Here is an 18,423-nt window from a genome sequence, read left to right on the forward strand (position 1 = left end):
TGTATGATGGTTGGAATGGGTCAAGCTACACAGGCCATGAATATGTTAGTATTGAACTGACTGTTATTTCTACTCCACCACTGCCCTAACTCACAGGGAACGCTTATGAAAACTGCATGTACACCAGTCAGTGAATGTTCCACCAAAAGTAATAAATCACCACCCCTTTTTTCTTTTTCATGAAAGTAGGGTTTTACATCATCTTTAGCAATACACCAGCAATATCATGGGGTTATGGGTAGAGGTGGGGTATTGTGGTGGAAGGGAGGGGTTGAGAATAGAGATGATGGTTTTGTTTGTTTGTTTGTTGTTTTACGCTGCACTCAGCAATATTCCAGCTTTATGATGGCGGTCTGTAAATAATCGAGTCTGGACCAGACAATCCAGTGATTGATATCATGAGCATTGATCCACGCAATTGGGATTCGATGACATGCATCAACCAAGTCAGCGAGCCTGACCCCCCGATCCCATTAGTTGCCTCCTACCACAAGCATAGTCGCTTTTTACGGTAAGCATGGGTTGCTGAAGACCTATTCTACTCTGGATCTTCACGGGTCGGGGATGATGGTGATTGGTTGGATTGGGGACACTTAAGAAGTATTCTCCTGCCATTCAATTAAATTCCTGGATCCATCCTTGAAACTTGAAATTTAATGCCTATTCATCAGTGTTATAGATCCATAGATGGGAGGCATGGGTGACAGGTGCTTCATTTGGGCATGCCAGAATCCTTATGACCAAGGGTTTGAAAGCTAGATCAGCTTACTTTGTTAGCACCATGCTAGTGTTAAATGATTGTTATGCTGTTCAAAAGCTCACTCACTCATCCTCTGTGTATATTGTGAGTGAGTGAGTGGGTTGAGTTCAATACCACTTTTAACAGTATTCCAGTTATATCACGGCGTGTCAGCTTAATGTGGGAGGGAAAGCCAGAAGTGATGCAAGTCTCAGACGTTTACCACTTCGTTGAAACACATGAGCACGGGTATGGTACTGACAAACCTAGAAACATAGTCACTGAACCGTTATTTGAACTCAAGAACATAGGTTTCTCGTGTGCACATGTGATGCATCTCTGCAAAGCAAATTGTGGTACCTTAGATGACTGGGCCACTCATGCCCCCATAAATTGCATGCTTGTGTAGTCAAAGAGTCCTTGTAATTCATAATATTTAAAACAAAAGATGTAGAATTCTAGAATTAAGCTACAACATACAAGAGCTGAAAACTTCAAGGGCTTCATGACCAATGTGTAAGTGATTGCTTAATATTTTGTCTGCTTAATGCCCTCAATGCTACTGTTGAATGCATTTTATGCAACAGGGTGTGTCGCAAGCCGTGCAGCTGGCGTCGGAGCCATTCAGAGGTGGTGACCAATAAATTCATGTTATTATATGTGGCTCAATCACCGTTTAGACGTGACATGGAATACTGCACATGCTGCTTGATCCGTTGTCAGGAACTGTGATGTATTTTGTAGGAAACCGATCAATTCAGATTTTTTTCAATAACAGAGTATTGGCTGTCTGATCAGTTCAAACTTGAGAGTTGTGTTACAGTACATTAATATATTGCTGTATTTTTCAACAAGATCTTCTGTTTGGAGATAGCATGATAAGTGGTATTCACAAAGGGGAATTCCCATGTACTGTGAAACTGTTAGTGTGGAATCGTGTGGGGATACCAGGTTAGAATAGAAGCCTCGCAGCCATTGCTTGTTGTCGAGGTGAGTCATTGGATCAGGTGGTCAGGCTCGGTGAGTCATTGGAACAGTGGTCAGGCTCGGTGAGTCATTGGATCAGGTGGTCAGGCTTGGTGAGTCATTGGATCAGGTGGTCAGGCTCAGTGAGTCATTGGAACAGGTGGTCAGACTCGGTGAGTCATTGGAACAGGTGGTCAGACTCGGTGAGTCACTGGAACAGGTGGTCAGGCTCGGTGAGTCATTGGAACAGGTGGTCAGGCTCGGTGAGTCATTGGAACAGGTGGTCAGGCTCGGTGAGTCATTGGAACAGGTGGTCAGGCTCGGTGAGTCATTGGAACAGGTGGTCAGGCTCGGTGAGTCATTGGAACAGGTGGTCAGGCTCGGTGAGTCATTGGAACAGGTGGTCAGGCTCGGTGAGTCATTGGAACAGGTGGTCAGGCTCGGTGAGTCATTGGAACAGGTGGTCAGACTCGGTGAGTCATTGGATCAGGTGGTCAGGCTCGGTGAGTCACTGGAACAGGTGGTCAGGCTGGGTGAGTCATTGGAACAGGTGGTCAGGCTCGGTGAGTCACTGGAACAGGTGGTCAGGCTCGGTGAGTCATTGGAACAGGTGGTCAGACTCGGTGAGTCATTGGATCAGGTGGTCAGGCTCGGTGAGTCACTGGAACAGGTGGTCAGGCTGGGTGAGTCATTGGAACAGGTGGTCAGACTCGGTGAGTCATTGGATCAGGTGGTCAGGCTCGGTGAGTCATTGGAACAGGTGGTCAGGCTCGGTGAGTCATTGGAACAGGTGGTCAGACTCGGTGAGTCATTGGATCAGGTGGTCAGGCTCGGTGAGTCATTGGAACAGGTGGTCAGGCTCGGTGAGTCATTGGAACAGGTGGTCAGGCTCAGTGAGTCATTGGAACAGGTGGTCAGGCTCGGTGAGTCATTGGATCAGGTGGCAGAATCTGTGACTTGGTTGATAGCGTGTCAGAGTACCCAAACAGCATGGGACATTGCTCATAATATCAATCACTGGTTTGTCTGGAACAGACTTGGTTATTTACAGGCCACCAAATCATATAGCTTGAATGTTGTTACACACCTAAAAACTGTTTGTGTGGAAATCCAGCTTTCCAGATGGTAATTGTTGGGATGGCTGCATATGTCAAACTCACTGACAAACTCACAAACTCATTGTTTCCCAAACTGCGTAGATCGATACTCATGTGGCAATCACTTGACACCCGTGAAGATTCCGGGGTAGAATAGGTCTTCAGCAACCCATACTTGCCGTAAAAGGTGTCTATGCTTGTCATAAGAGGCGACTAACGGGATCGGGTGGTCAGGCTCGCTGACTTGGTTGATGGATGTCATCGATCCCAATTGCGTGGATCGATGCTCATGATGTCAGTCACTGGATGGTCTGGTCCAGACTTGAATATTTTACAGACCGCCGTCATATAGCTGGAATATTGCTGGTTGCAGCGTTAAACAACAAACAAACAAACAAAAACAAATGATTGTCTGGTCAAGGCTTGATAATTTACAGACCTATATAGCAGGAATATAGCTAGAATATTGAGGCACTAAACTACAAACAAAGAAAACCTTTGTATAAACAACATAACTCCATAATAATGGTTCATTAATCTTGTCACAGGTGAATCTGAATGATTTCACTCATAGCATACGATCAGATTAACCAGGTTTTGCTTAACCTCCATTTTGCGATTTACACCCAATAAAATCTGTTTCATTGTATAATTGAGACTGGTTATTTTCTGGTGTTGATGTTTTATATTCACTGTGTTGACATCAAAATTGTAGTTCTTCAGGGGTAGAAGAGTATCAGTATTTATTGAGGACAACCATCTTTAGTATCAACTGGACAAGAAAATGTGAAAAATGCTAAGAATTGACTTCTCTATCTTTTGTGTTTATGGAAGTATAAACATAATTACTGGTGTGCAAGCTGTATAAATTCACCTTATAAAAATTGACTTTGCTATTTCATTTGCCATCGTATGCTATCGAAAGTGACTGCAATTAGCTGCAAATGAGTCATGTTATTGCATATAAAAATACAGGCGTTAAAGCGGTGTCGATAATCACAGGTCCTGACATTTTCTGTTAGCTGATTCATTGATCTGTTCAACGTGGGCACTAGCCATGCTTATCACCAGATCATGAGTAGGTGGGATTGCCGTCAACGGGATGCATGAAATGTTCTCAGGTGGATATAAAGCCGGAACAGGTGTACGGTCACATGATTTATGGACTCAGTGAGTCTCCCCAGTGGAGTGGGTCCTGCCATGCAGGCACCAGGGTGATGGAAAGGCAGTAAGAGTGGAGAATTGGTTGGGCACAATGGCTGTCAGAGATTGGCTGGGTCTTGTGGCTGCAGATGGGACTTGGCCTCCTGGTATGTCCTCATTCCCATTGCAAGTTCATACCCTTCCTGTCAACTGTGTATTAGTCTTTGAAAGGCATTTAGAAGTGATGGGAATTTAGGGATGTCAACTTCTTTAGAGAGACAACGTTTTGAATATGCTTACTCCTTCTTCACACCACACCACACCACACCACAGTGACCACACCACACCATGCCACACCACACCCCACCACACACCACACACCACACCACACCACACACCATGCCATACACCACACCACACACCATACACCACACCACACCACACCACACCACACCACACCACACCACACACCATACACCACACCACACCACACCACACCACACCACACCACACCACACCACACCACACACCATGCCATACACCCAACCACACACCACACCCCACCACACCACACCACACCACACGCCACACACCACACCACACACCACACACCATACACCACACCACACCACACCACACCACACCACACCACACCACACACCATACACCACACCATGCCACACCACACCACACCATACACCACACCACACACCATGCCATACACCCCACCACACACCACACACCACGCCACACCACACACCATGCCATACACCCCACCACACACCACACCCCACCACACACCACACACCATACACCACACGCCACACACCACACCACACCACACCACACCACACCACACCACACCACACCACACCACACGCCACACACACCACACCACACCACACCACACCACACCATACACCACACCGCACCACACCACACCACACCACACCACACCACACCACACACCACACCACACCACACCACACCACACCACACCACACCACACCACACCACACCACACCACACCACACCACACCACACACCACACCACACCACACCACACCACACCACACACACCAAACCACACACCACACACCACAACACCACACAACATAACACAACACAACACAACACAACACATTGAACCCCATTTCAGTGAATTATTACACCCCCATTCATCCATGACAATAATTTCATGAGTATTTGTTGAACTCTACAAACATGATAAATGCTCTTCCAGAAGAACTAACTGCACACCATGTACCAGGAAGGCCCTTTCATAATGTTCCAATTCCATCTCCTTCCAACACACTTGTATGCACTCCCTTTGTTGTAGACACACCTATTTTCTGCAATAATAATGTCAAATCACTGGATAATGTTTACTCTATGAGTACTTATGAAAGGCAATTCGTCTATGAAGTCTTTTCGACCCTGCAGACAAACATAAAAGGTTTTTCAGCTCAGCTTCACAATCACTGAAATAGAATTTCAAAGCTAATGAAAGAAGACTCTAAACATTATAGTCTCCATTTTTCTTCTCAAGCAGGCAAATATTTGCCAGGCTTTTTTAAACACATTGTAACGAACATGTGTGCGTTTAATTTCTTTCATTAAAACAATCCCCGGTAAAACAATCTCCATTTTTGTTCTAAATTTGTTCAGAAACAGTGTCAACTTATGAAAAATCGACCAGCTTTGTTCTCTCCCCTGTTCACTTTGCTCCCAATTTAGTGGATTTGGCTGTTAATTTACCCTTCTTCCTTCTCCGGCAAATATTGACACTGGTCCCTGACTAAACAGGAATTACCAAGGTGACACCCTTTTGTTTGTGCAAGATAGGGCAATCAATGGTGTGACAAGATAGGCGGAAGAGAGTCATTGGAATATGGCCACTTCAGGGTCTTGGAGAGGTTGGAATCTTGACTTTAGCACGTAGCCTTGGATGTATCTTCATAGTCTGTGATTCTTCAAATAGTTGTTGCTGAGTGGACTGCGTACAAAATGTAAAATGTCATCCCAAGGAGTTATCGTTGTGATTGGTAGATGTTTGAAATGGAACCTGTGCTGTGGGTACTTGGGATTCCGTTTCCATCCTAGTTAGCCGCATCCGCTGCAGCCCCATCCTGTGGTGCTGTCACAGCTGACAACTTGTCATCCTATTAGAGACTTAGGGACCGACCGTTGGATAATTGGAGAGGGTGCGCCTGGGTAATTTTGTTGGAAGACTAGATTTGTTTCAGCTACAGTGGCAAAAGCGTATATTTTTAAATTATACTGAGCCTAAATAAAGTACACGACCCCCCCAACCACTGAAAATCAGATGGTATGTCCCTTACTAGCTACTGCGGGCCTTGTGCACTATCAATACATTGTGGTATTAAAAATCAAACCTGTTACCGTATTCGACGTAAAAAGCGCCCAGGGTGCTCTCAAAATTGGAGGCTCTTATTAGAATATTATTTTGGAAGAGTTGAAAGATGAATTTCGTGGTTTATGCTGACAGCCTGGAATGTTTATGTACGACAGATATATTTTTCCAGAATTTAATTGCCCCTGATTAAGGGTGCATATAACACACGAGTGCGTATTATACACGAAAAAATAAGTCTTGTGTACATTGATCAATCGGAAGGGGTGCTAATTGGGATTGTTCATTAGCCAATATATTTGCAAATATCGCCGTGGGCACTTATTAGAGCAGGGCACTTATTACGTCGAATACGGTATATATATTAGTATTACAATGTGTTAAAATTTAAAAACAAAATGTTTTTTTGTTTTTTAACTTTATCATTTTTAAAGGGCTTTTAGCAGGTCTTACAATTCAAATGTAAAACCGCTCAGCAGTGCTCACTTGAAAGTAGTACCTCTCATTAGCTTACTGTGAGATGGCAAGATACCTACAATACAATGGGCAAAAGGGGAGCAGTAACTCTTTGGTGAAACCCATAGGTTGGTTGGTTGGTTTGTTGTTTACGCCACACTCAGCAATATTCCAGCTATATGACGGCAGTCTGTAAATAATCTAGTCTGGACCAGACAATCCAGTGATTGACATCATGAGCATCGATCCACGCAATTGGGACCGATGACATGCATCAACCAAGTGAGCGAGCCTGACCACCCGATCCCGTTAGTCGCCTTTTACGACAAGCATAGTCACCTTTTACTGCAAGCATGGGTTGCTGAAGACCTATTCTACCCTGGATCTTCACGGGTCGAAACCCATAGGTATAGGAGTGGTGCTGACAGCCTAGTGATTACTATCAGGGCAAATCTGGAACTTTATGCAACATAATTCTTAGAGATAACTTTATTTTATTTAAAAAATCATTGCCCTTGGAAATAGTTTCAATTGTATACTGAACAACAAAAGTTCCTGTGAATAAGATTTACCGTATATCGCTGTGTATAAAGCGACCCCACGTATAAGACGACCCCCCTGTACACGCCTTCAAAATGAATCCAAAATCCTATACTCCGTGTATAAAGCGACCTGGAATGAAGCACATCACAAGTGCGCACACATACCTTATATATGCAATAAAAATATGTTTATCTTGCGTTGTTTTTATTACGATGATTGGTCGTGTGTGTCACTCCAGCACATGTTGCCATTTTTTGTTTACACCGTACGACACCAAATTGGTGCCCGTAAAATAAAATCCTTTTTATGAAGTAATAACATTTAAGAGACTATGGTGAGTAATTTAATCGCCAACTATGTTGTAACTAACTAGGCTTATGTTTGCTTCACATTCAGCGTGTTTATTCCGTCTCCAACAGTTGTTAATACAACTGTAAAAACAGCAGGAATTGATTTCAGCTTCAACGGTTATCACATGCTAGGTCACATGTGCAATATGCAAATGTTTAGCGGTACTTCCGGCTCTCTACTCATGGATGTTGATTGTTTTACCGTGTCAGCTGGTTTGACAATCTGCATCGAGGCGAGGGTCATTTCAACTTTATTTGCAGAAATTATTAAACTTTATTCGAGGAAAACAGATACAAATCATGTTTATGTATGGAAATAGTTACTGGAACAGTTATTTAGGACGAAATGCGAAGTTTTATCATCAAATGCTGGGATGGCTATTGAACGCCGGTTGACATTGCCAGTTGAAGCTGAAAGTGAAACAACTGGAAAAAATGTGAGATCTTCGACTCTGTGTATAAGACGAACCCCCTTCTTAACCCCCTCATTTTAGGTATGAAAACTCGCCTTATACACAGCGATATACGGTAATGCAAAGTTATGTTTTTTACCAAATCTGAAACAATTTCGGTTTGCAACAGATAAAAGACTCCTGTAAGTGTTCAAATGGTTTAATTTGCCATACTGACTTCAGAAAATGTGTGATTTCATAAAAAACATGAACATGCCAAAATGTCAATTTACAAATCAATAGCGTGTGTGTCCACCTCTGGTTGCGATGCAAGCAACACATCTTCGTCTCATGGAATGGACATGGCGTCGCACAAAGTCCTGTTGGATATCTGTCCATATCTGCTGGGGCATGTTTCGAAGTTCCTGGAGTGTCTGTGGAACACGTGGTTGATGTCGAAGGCGCCGATCCATCTCATCCCACATGTGCTCGATTTGTGAGAGATCAGGGGAGCGAGCTGGCCAAGGGATGACATTCACGTTGTTTTGTTGAAGAGAATCCTGAACAAGTTGAGCAATATGAGTCTGGGCGTTGTCATGATGAAAGGTAATGCCTGGGCCATGACGACGCAAAAACGGTAGAACAACAGGGCTGATGATCTTGTCGCGGTAGCGCTGTCCATTGTGATTTCCCTCTACCACTATCAAACAGGTCCTCTGTCTTGCTGTAATCCCACCCCATACCATAACACTGCCACCCCTGAACCAATCTTCTTCCATGACACAATGATTGACGTAACGTTCACCTGGACGTCAGTACACTTGAATCCGTCCATCGCTGTGGCTGAGGTGAAAATGAGACTCGTCAGTGAATAGAACTTGTCCCCACTGCATGGCAGTCCAGCGTAGACGCTGTCTGCACCACTGTAGACGTGCTTGACGGATGTTTCCTGTCAAAATGGGACGTCTGGCGGGTCTTTTGCCAACAATCCCTGCACATCTGAGGTGACGACGTACGGTTTGTGAAGATATTTGTTGAAGGCCAGGGATGCTGGACATTTTCGGACAGGCTAGGCATTTCGTGATGTTGAAAAATTGCGTAATTTTGTTGTTTTTCTGAGCGGTTGTTGTCAGCACGATGCTAAACAAGGCATATGGAATCCTGTTTACGCACATGTTTTTGTACCCATTGTTGGGTAGTGAAATGCATGGGGCTTGCATAAAAGTCAACTTTTGCATGGAATGCATGCTTTTCTGTAGCAGTTGCGTTTTTGTGACTTGATTCCTTACATGTACTACAATATTGAAAAGTAAACTCTACTTGTTTGAAAAATACACTAAAATATTGGTATCACAGGAACTTTTGTTGTTGAGTATACATCAATATACGTACCCTTGGCAAGCCTCAGCGTTTGAAACTTTTAGTTACAATTGTATTTTTATCATGGAAAATACATTATTATATGTACCCTTGGCAAGCCTCTGTGTTTTAAACTTTTATTCTCCTAGGGAGACATTGCTTGATCTCACAAAGCCAGTTTTGGATGATAGATTCCAGAATTCTCATGTCCATTACTTGTTTCAGACTTCACCCCATCTCATGGCATTAGCTGTCAATTCTCGTGACCTTGACTTTTGATCCAGCGACCTTGATGTGACAGGTGAGTCGTACCTTATAGAAACAAGAAAAAAATAACTTGGTTATGAAAACCTTTTTCTTCTTCAGTTATTTTGGACATGAACCTTATTCAAATTCTAAGCATGGCATGTACAGACCTACTTTGAATAAACTTAATTATTGTTGACATTAAAGGATATAAAGAAAAGGGGGCATTTAAGCCAATGTTTTAGATTTTAAATCAGGTTTCATTTTGATTGCACTTTGATGATGCAATTACTTTTAAAACATTTAACCTGTCCATTCAGCATCAGGAGGAATTTGGGACATGTAGAAACTCGGAACTTGACGTAATCACGTTCAAGCCTGATTAGTCTTGTACAGATCACTTCAGCTGTGATCAGCTCATGGAATGGAACATCTGCTTTTGAAGCATGTCAGTTTCAACTGTAATTACAGATTCTCTGTTAAACACTCGTCAATTTCTGTGTTGATTTCAATGTCAGGTAATTGGTAGATGGAAAGTCAACCAAGCACTCGTTTGGATAACATGTAGGGCCATTCATCACTCGCCTTCAAACTGCTGCAGAGTTTTTTAGCCCAAGCTCATTAGCTACTGCACATGCTTGTTCTATGGACCAAGAGGTGATATCTTCTCCCCTCTTGTGAGTTCAACGGGGAATGTGAACTGTCATAAAGTATTAACCCACGAGTAATTTATTGCACTTCTTAAAATCAATTCAAAGGCAACTGTTACGTGAATAAAGTAATTTTGAAAACGGAGGTCATTCCTGAATGGATTCATCATTATCTTTCAATTTCTTTCCACACTTTGGGTATTGATTATTCTTTGCTTATAAAGCAATTTAAATTTTATTTTAAAAGTGTGACCTTGTGTTTTTGGAGTGTTCTGAGTATTTAGTGGAACATCAATACGGGACATCTGTGGCAGAAGAAATTATTTTCAATTTTGATATCACGTCATTAAGGGCAGTGTTCATCAGTTTGGTGCCAGATTTCTGTATTTTGTGTCTGTTGCTAAAGAGAGTCGTTCATCCATGAATTTATTGACCAACTGACCGGTCACAATGTCAATGCAGACCAAGGAGGCAATGCTTTTGGAAATTTGCTGATCTTTTTAGAAATCTCTCTCGTAACTTGTGGACCCGTGAAGATCCGGGGTAGAATAGATCTTCAGCAACCCATACTTGCCGTAAAAGGCGACTATGCTTTTCGTAAAAGTCGACTAACAGGATCGGGTGGTCAGGCTCGCTGAGTTGGTTGATGCATGTCATCGATCCCATTTGCGTGGATTGATGCTCATGATGTCAATCACTGGATTGTCTGGTCCAGACTCGATTATTTACAGACCGCCGTCATATAGCTGGAATATTGCTGAGTGCGGCGGAAAACAACAAACAGACCAACGTAACTTGTGCTTGTCAGTCGGATGGTCAGGCGCTGTAACTTTGTAAATTGCTTGTGAGCTCGGGCTGGGACGGGTAACTTGGTTACTCGGGTCGGGTGGGTTCTGAGTAGAACCCAGGTGCCCACAGGACTACCCGGACTTGTGGCTAGCTACGTGATATATTGTTTAATGGCAAAAACTATCTAGAACTCTATGGATACACTAGAAGTGACTCATGTTTGCATTTCTGTCTGACTATGCACGCATTCTTTCTGACTTTACTCAGTATATGTCTGAATTAAGATAAAACTTCAGTCAACTTCAGTGTATGCATGACCAGATCAGACATTTTGTACCTTTCTCTTGAGACCTACAGCGGGTACCCGGGTAGGGTCTGGTGATAGAGGGGAGGGCACCTGGGTAGGGTCGGGTAATAGGGGGGTGGGTACCATAGGAGAGTCGGGTAATAGGGGGTGGGTACCCGGGTAGGGTCAGGTAATAGGGGGTAGGGTACCTGGGTATTGTCGGGTAATATGGGGGTGGGTACCTGGATAGGGTCGGGTAATAGGGGGATGGGTACCCGGGTAGCGTCAGGTAATAGGGGGTAGGATACCCGGGTATTGTCGGGTAATAGGGGGGGGGGTACCCTGACCATGTTGGGCATTGCTCATAATATCAACCCTTGATTTGTCTCAGCCACTCAATTATAGACAGACGACCATAATATCCTGTTTGTTCCAAGAAAAGTGTCATTTCTATTCTTTTTTAAAATGAAAATGATCTCCATTGTCTTGTCATAGGTATGCTGTAAGGGTCCCACATATTTGCAAATAGAAAGAACACTGCAGGAGCTTCCTGGAAGTATGGCGCTGCCTTTTATCCCATGGCCATAAATACAAAAAGCAGACAAGTATTCAGTCCTCCTGTCCTGCCTGTTTAATGATATATTTCTAACTCTAGTCACCGCCAGTACGTAAATGCTATTAAAAGATAATGGTTTACCTCATCTATTAATTATCAAGTAAAGAGTAACTGTCTGGGTCCTAACCATTTTCTGCTCTGTATCTATGCTGGCCTTTCAAGCCATGGAGCCTGGATGAAAGCATTTCATGAGCGGGATTTGAAATCATCGAGAAACTCTCTTTGGCAATCATGGTAATAGGGTGATACTTTATAGAACATTGTTTCACTAATCTGCCCACTTTGATAACAATGAAGAGAGAGAAATATACTGAACTGCAAAAGAAACATCACGTCATGAAAATACTTCATGAAAGTTTCCCATTGAAATATCAATGCATTTTTTGGAGGTATCTCCTTTTAGACATTAGCCTGCATCAGAATTTAATGTTAACAGCCAAAAAGTGCCACAAATATGGAGATATGGGTCACCAAGACGCAGCTAATTAAACAACCATGGTACAAAGTCTGGGGTGTTCGGGTAGCCTAGTGGTTAAAGCGTTTGCTCATCACGCCAAAGACCCGGGTTCGATTCCCGACATGGGTACAATGAGTGAAGCCCATTTCTGGTGTCCCCCGCCTTGATATTGCTGTAATATTGCTAAAAAAAGCGTAAAACCATACTCACTCACTCACTGGTACAAAGTCTTGAATGCTTTCCATGAAAATCACTTGCATTTCCTTGTGCCTTTTCGATAAATGGTACCCTAATATGTGTATCCAACATTCTTGTTTCGATACTAGCGCCATGCTTTGACTTGCAAAGAATCAGAAAAAAACAGGCTTTTGGAAGACTGCATGAAGTGATGTTTCTTTTGCAGTTCAGTATGTATATTTCAAAACTTTAAAACTTTTTCAGTATGCGATTTTGTGTTTTTTATCTCCACTGCACCAAGTGCAGACTGCAGTTATCAACTGACTGCACAACAGATAAATTGGCTGCACCACATACTTAACTGGAAAATTAAACGTGTATATAGTGCAGATTGGCTCTCTGTAGAGTACATAACAGCATGTAAACATGAACATTGAGCAATATAAAAGAAATTACTTATATTTCAATTTGTTTAGATCTTGTATTACTTGAAGCGAGTGATATTTATAAGCTTGTTGGTGGAATATTTTACCGTCCGCACTCAGTGCAGTCTGTTTATCAATTGAATCTGCACAAGACGATATTGACCTGTACCAGTACAGTTGTGTCGATGGGAAATCAGCTCACTTCAAACTTCAATTTTTTGGCCATGCCGTAAGTACAACAAGGCAGTTTCACAAACACTGCACACATGACAATATCCCTTGGAGTGAGTGAGTGAGTGAGTGATTGGGTGAGTGAGTGAGTGAGTTGGGTTTAACGCTGCTTATAACAGCATTCCAGTTATATCACGGCGTGTCAGCTTAATGTGGGAGGAAAGCACGAAGTGATGCAGGTCTCAGACGTTTACCGCTTCGGTGAAACCCACGAGCACGGGTATGGTGCTGACAAAAATAGGAACATAATCTGGGCGAACCGGGATTCGAATCCACAATCAAAGGTTTCTGGCGTGCCCAAGGGACGCAACTCTGCACAGCCAATTGCGGCGCCTTAGACGACTCACCAGGGCCACCCATGCCCCCATATCCCTTGGAGGGATTTTATTTTTGGCACCAACGAGTCAGGGTTTTTCACATTCATAAACCAAGATCAAGATCAAGGTCTGTCTTTGCTTGAGCTCTAAGTATTCTGAAAATGATGTCAAAAAATGTTTCCTCATTTTATTTCCTCAATTCATTATGCCTAACTAGGTTTGTAATAGCCTATACAGGCTAAGGCACATGATTGTGGAACTCACTTCGCTTGTAAATATAAAACGTCAATGCCAGAAAATTATCTCGATTATCTGCCCAAACAAATTCCACTGGGCATAAAAGGCAAGATATTGGTGTAAATTATGTGAATGGAGTGCTGAAAGTCAATGATAGCACCAGGTGTTTGTGTAAACTCATAGTGCAGGTTAGCAAGTACAGTGAAATCCCTTACCACTGAGATACACAGCAGTGTTTTATCAACATTAGCATTTAGGCAACCAAGTGTTCCAGCAAGGCTTGTGTTTTCAATTGCATGACGATCAAAATGATTCATGTAACAATTACGTTGAAGCAGCGATTTCTCAGGCCACTAAATATTCACTCAACCAATACCAGCTGTCAGGAAAACATAATCCCCTTGATAGTATCCCAGCTTACAGGGCCGCCTCTTGTTTTTTCAAAATGGAACCATTTTTGGTAAATTGAAACTTTTTTGCTTTGATTTATGGCATACAAAATAAGAGTATCGGTTTGCTATTTGTTCTGTGTCACTGATCGTGTTTGAAATAGTAACCCCTTCACACTGGTGCCATTAAATTTAATGAATTTCAGTTTTGTTCTCGTCTGGTTTATTGTTGTATAGATGAGACATTTGATTAGCACAGTTCTCCTCTTTTTAACATTTTACTGCAGTGTTTGATGGAATTGATGAAGTAGAATCTACACACATTATTGTAGAGAGGCTGAAGAGCTCCTTGATGTCCATGATCTTTCTCTAGGGCGATTAAACTGAGCTTAGTCAGTTCCATATCATTGACAATATAATGCTACACTTTCGTTTCAGCCCCGCCACAGGCCACGAAACTTCAATGTATTTATTTAAAGGAGCAAAGTGATTTTTTGCTCTGACTAATGGATGCAGATATTGGGTATTTTAAGCACTTTTTGCAAGCATACCAATAATCAGATTGCTTAATGCCAGAAGGCATCAGGAACAAAATTGGTCATGACTGACCCAAGGCTTCTGTAAAATGTGACTTAAGATGCCGATTGAGTGGTTAATTAAAACCAAAGTTTTCTTCCATTTCATAACTGACAGATCTTCAGCTCATTCCATTCAATAGGCATGTGAAGGGCCTATGGGCTAGTGTTGCAGCTAGTTGCTCCAGAGACCATGAATTGGTATGAGATGATTGAAGTTTATGTCTCTGTCTGTCATAAAGTTTGTTATTTCAGCTTCTTGTCCAAAAGTGACCCATTGAACTGATATTTTTGTAGGTGTTGAGGGAGCGTACTTCTGTTACAAGCATCAAAATTACAAAATTACACAATTTTTCTACTTTTCTTTTCACAGAATCTCAAATGTTAGAATTGTTTAATCGCATGTATTAATTTTATCCATGGTTAGCAAACCTCAAATTTCAAAACACAGTACATTTATTTCATAATGACAGAAAGATGGCGCTAATACAGCGTAGAAACGTTTTTCCGTCAGTTTTAAAATGAAATCACATCATCATCACCCAAAGTGTTTGATGTTTGCTCAAATTAACCAGTTCAGTGAAATAATTCATAAAATGCATTGATTAATTTGTTTGGCTGTGAAACGTACATTATCTGCTTCTGTGACTCTAGTTCTTTACCTACAGGTAATCTATCACCTTTCATTCTTCACTGCCCATGGGGCACAATCTGTGAAACCGTTATTTCCTACTTACCCTTTTAGCAAAATAATGGCTGAAAAACATTGCACCGGTAGTTAAAGAACTGGCGTAGTCAGATTATTGTCAATAATGATTATGTCTGTGATGAATGGGATAGCACTGAGAATAATTACTTTGATGATGATGATGATGATGATGATGGAGATGATGGAGAAGTGACAATAATTACTTTGATGATGATGATGATGATGGAGATGGAGATGATGGAGAAGTGACAATAATTACTTTGATGATGGTGATGGTGATGAAGGTGATTATAATGATGGTGATAAAGGTGATTATGATGATGATGATGGTGATGATGGAGAAGTGACAATAATTGCATTGATTATTGTTGTTGTTGTTGTTGTTGTGGAGAAATGACAATAAATACATTGATGATGATGATGATGATGATGACTATCTTTATCATATCCATTCACCAGCAGACCCGTGAAGATTCAATGGTAGAATAGGTCTTCAGCAACCAATGCTTGCCGTAAAAGTCGACTATGCTTGTCGTAAAAGGCGACTAATGGGATCGGGTGGTCAGGCTCGCTGACTTGGTTGATGCGTGTCATAGATCCCAATTGCGTGGATCGATGCTCATGATATCAATCACTGGATTGTCTGGTCCAGACTCGATTATTTACAGACCGCCGTCATATAGGTGGAATATTGCTGAGTGCGGCATTAAACAACAAACCAACCATTCACCAGCAACATATTTGCTAGGTTAAAGAATTATTTTTTCTGTCTCCCTGAATAATTTTTTTTTAAATTATTATTTTGCAAGCCTTGTAAATCTCGAAAACATATTTTGCAAGACAATTCTGTTCAAACAAACTTCTTCCTGACATGTGAAAAAGTCATGATGATTCTCAAACAGTAAATGTTTGCTTCATGGTGATATAGGACCCACAGGCTTAAAGCAGTCTAATGAGGATCAGCTGCATGGCCCAGACTGACTTACTTACAGATTACCTTTATGTCGTTTGAGCACTGCTGACTGCCAGCATTCTTGAACAGTAGGGGAAATTGCTGACCTAGTCATCAAAGCCGACACAGTTCGCTTCTTTGGCATGCCAGAAACCTATAATCATGGGTTCGAATCCTGGTTAGCACCGATTATGTTTCTAGGTTTGTGAGCACCATACCCGTGCTTGTGAGTTTCGTCAAATTGGTAAATGTCCAAGACCTGAATCACTTCGGGCTTTCCTCCCTCATCAAGCTGACATGCTGTGATGTAACTGGAATATGTCAACCACTGTATGCCCAAGACTTGATTACATACAGATCGACCACTTCAATGGTCTAGTGGATGGAGCGTCTGCCTGGGGAGTGGAAGGATGGTTGTTCGATCACCAGCTGTATTATACCAGAAGACGTTAAAAGATGGTACTTCTTGTTATCCAGCCTGAACTAAAACAATGACTGATTTGCTCAGTCAGTATACTGCCTGAGTGGAATATTCATGCTAAACTGCGGCATGGTGTCTCAGTGGGCTAGCACTATAAATCAGCATCAGTCCGTACTAGTACAAGCACACACATAAACACATACTCATGTGCATGCACATCGCCATATAAGTGCAATAATCTTGGACACGACGTTAAACCCCATTGCTGGAATATTGATGACTGCCAATGTTTTTTGTGGTTCTTTGTCCATGCTATCAACCACTGCAAGGCCCAGACTTGAATATTTAACAGTCGCTGGAATATCGCTGACTGTTACGTAAAACAATATTCACTCACTCACATCAACAGTGGCTGCTAGTCCTGGAATGGATGCCTACAGAAATATCAACAGTGATCTGGCAGACTCATCCTAGACATTATTGCTCATGGAAGTGAATGGGTGGCTCTCTGGTTAATGTGTTCGCTTGACACGACAGAGACCTGTGTTCCATTCCCCACATAAGTACAATGTGCTTGGTGCCCCCTCTCCATGATGTGGCTGGGGGAATGCTCAAACCAGTGTAAATTTCACTCACTCACTCGCTAACTCTCTCTCTCTCTCACCCACCCACTCTCTCTCTCTCTCTCTCACTCACTCACTCACTCACTCACTCACTCACTCACTTACTCACTCACTCACCCACCCACAGCTCAAAAGACATTCAGTAACTCATTAACCTTCAAAGACATTACAACATGAAAATGACAAAGGACCCATACAATTGAAAGTTTTTGTCATTATCAAATACTCTAACATAATCAGCTTATGTCTGACATCAAAAGTCTTCTACAAAGAGATAACAAAAAATAATTTTTGTTGTTGTCACTTTTGAAGTTTGGATCAAAGAATTTTTTTTCTAAATGTTGGAAAATTGCATATATATGTTGTCAGTGTCACAGCGCCCCACAACACATGCTGTAATCCATGGAGGTTTGTTCGCGCACCAATCCAGCATGTGCAATCAGAGACTTTCATTGTTATGTAATATTGACAGAAACGCCAGCCATATTCTAGGAGATAATGTCAACAAATGTCAAACTCAACAAGGTCTTTCCATGTAATTTGCAATTCCTATGAAATCCCATAGCCCTGATATTGCCTCAGGGAGCCTGTATCCACCTTCCATAAATATCTCCTTTCAATCAAGCTCCTATTTTCATTACATTCTTCATGCACACTGTTGTCAGGCTATTTTTTCCTCTTGTAAAATAACCATCTTTTGTCACATTTTCCAGCTGCTCAACTACCAGTAGGCTGTGTGTACCCTTGCTAATATGCTCTAAATCTGGTTATTTCATGTTATTTCTTGTCATATTCATCGTTGTAAGTATTACTATCCAATAATTTAGATGGGGTTACCGTGTTAGTCTGGCCTGGTATTTAAACCACCAATACAAACAGACCGCCTCCGTCATCTAGTGGTAGA

The 18,423-nt window shown here is 42.1% G+C and overlaps 1 protein-coding gene across 2 annotated transcripts in view; it reads left to right on the forward strand.

Moving 5' to 3' along the window:
- Positions 1 to 18,423, forward strand: part of LOC124144906 (ribonuclease P protein subunit p14-like) — a 45,125-nt gene that overhangs the window by 18,524 nt on the left and 8,178 nt on the right. For both annotated transcript variants that reach the window (XM_048396782.1, XM_048396781.1), the window contains exon 6: positions 9,645 to 9,720. In XM_048396782.1, coding sequence (XP_048252739.1) covers positions 9,645 to 9,698 — 54 coding nt within the window. In that variant the 3' untranslated portion in view covers positions 9,699 to 9,720. The remainder of the gene's footprint in view (positions 1 to 9,644; positions 9,721 to 18,423) is intronic.

The sequence above is a fragment of the Haliotis rufescens genome, unplaced genomic scaffold (assembly GCF_023055435.1).
Source record: "Haliotis rufescens isolate VD_foot unplaced genomic scaffold, xgHalRufe1.0.p SCAF_16, whole genome shotgun sequence".
Classification (NCBI taxonomy): Eukaryota; Metazoa; Mollusca; class Gastropoda; order Lepetellida; family Haliotidae; genus Haliotis; species Haliotis rufescens.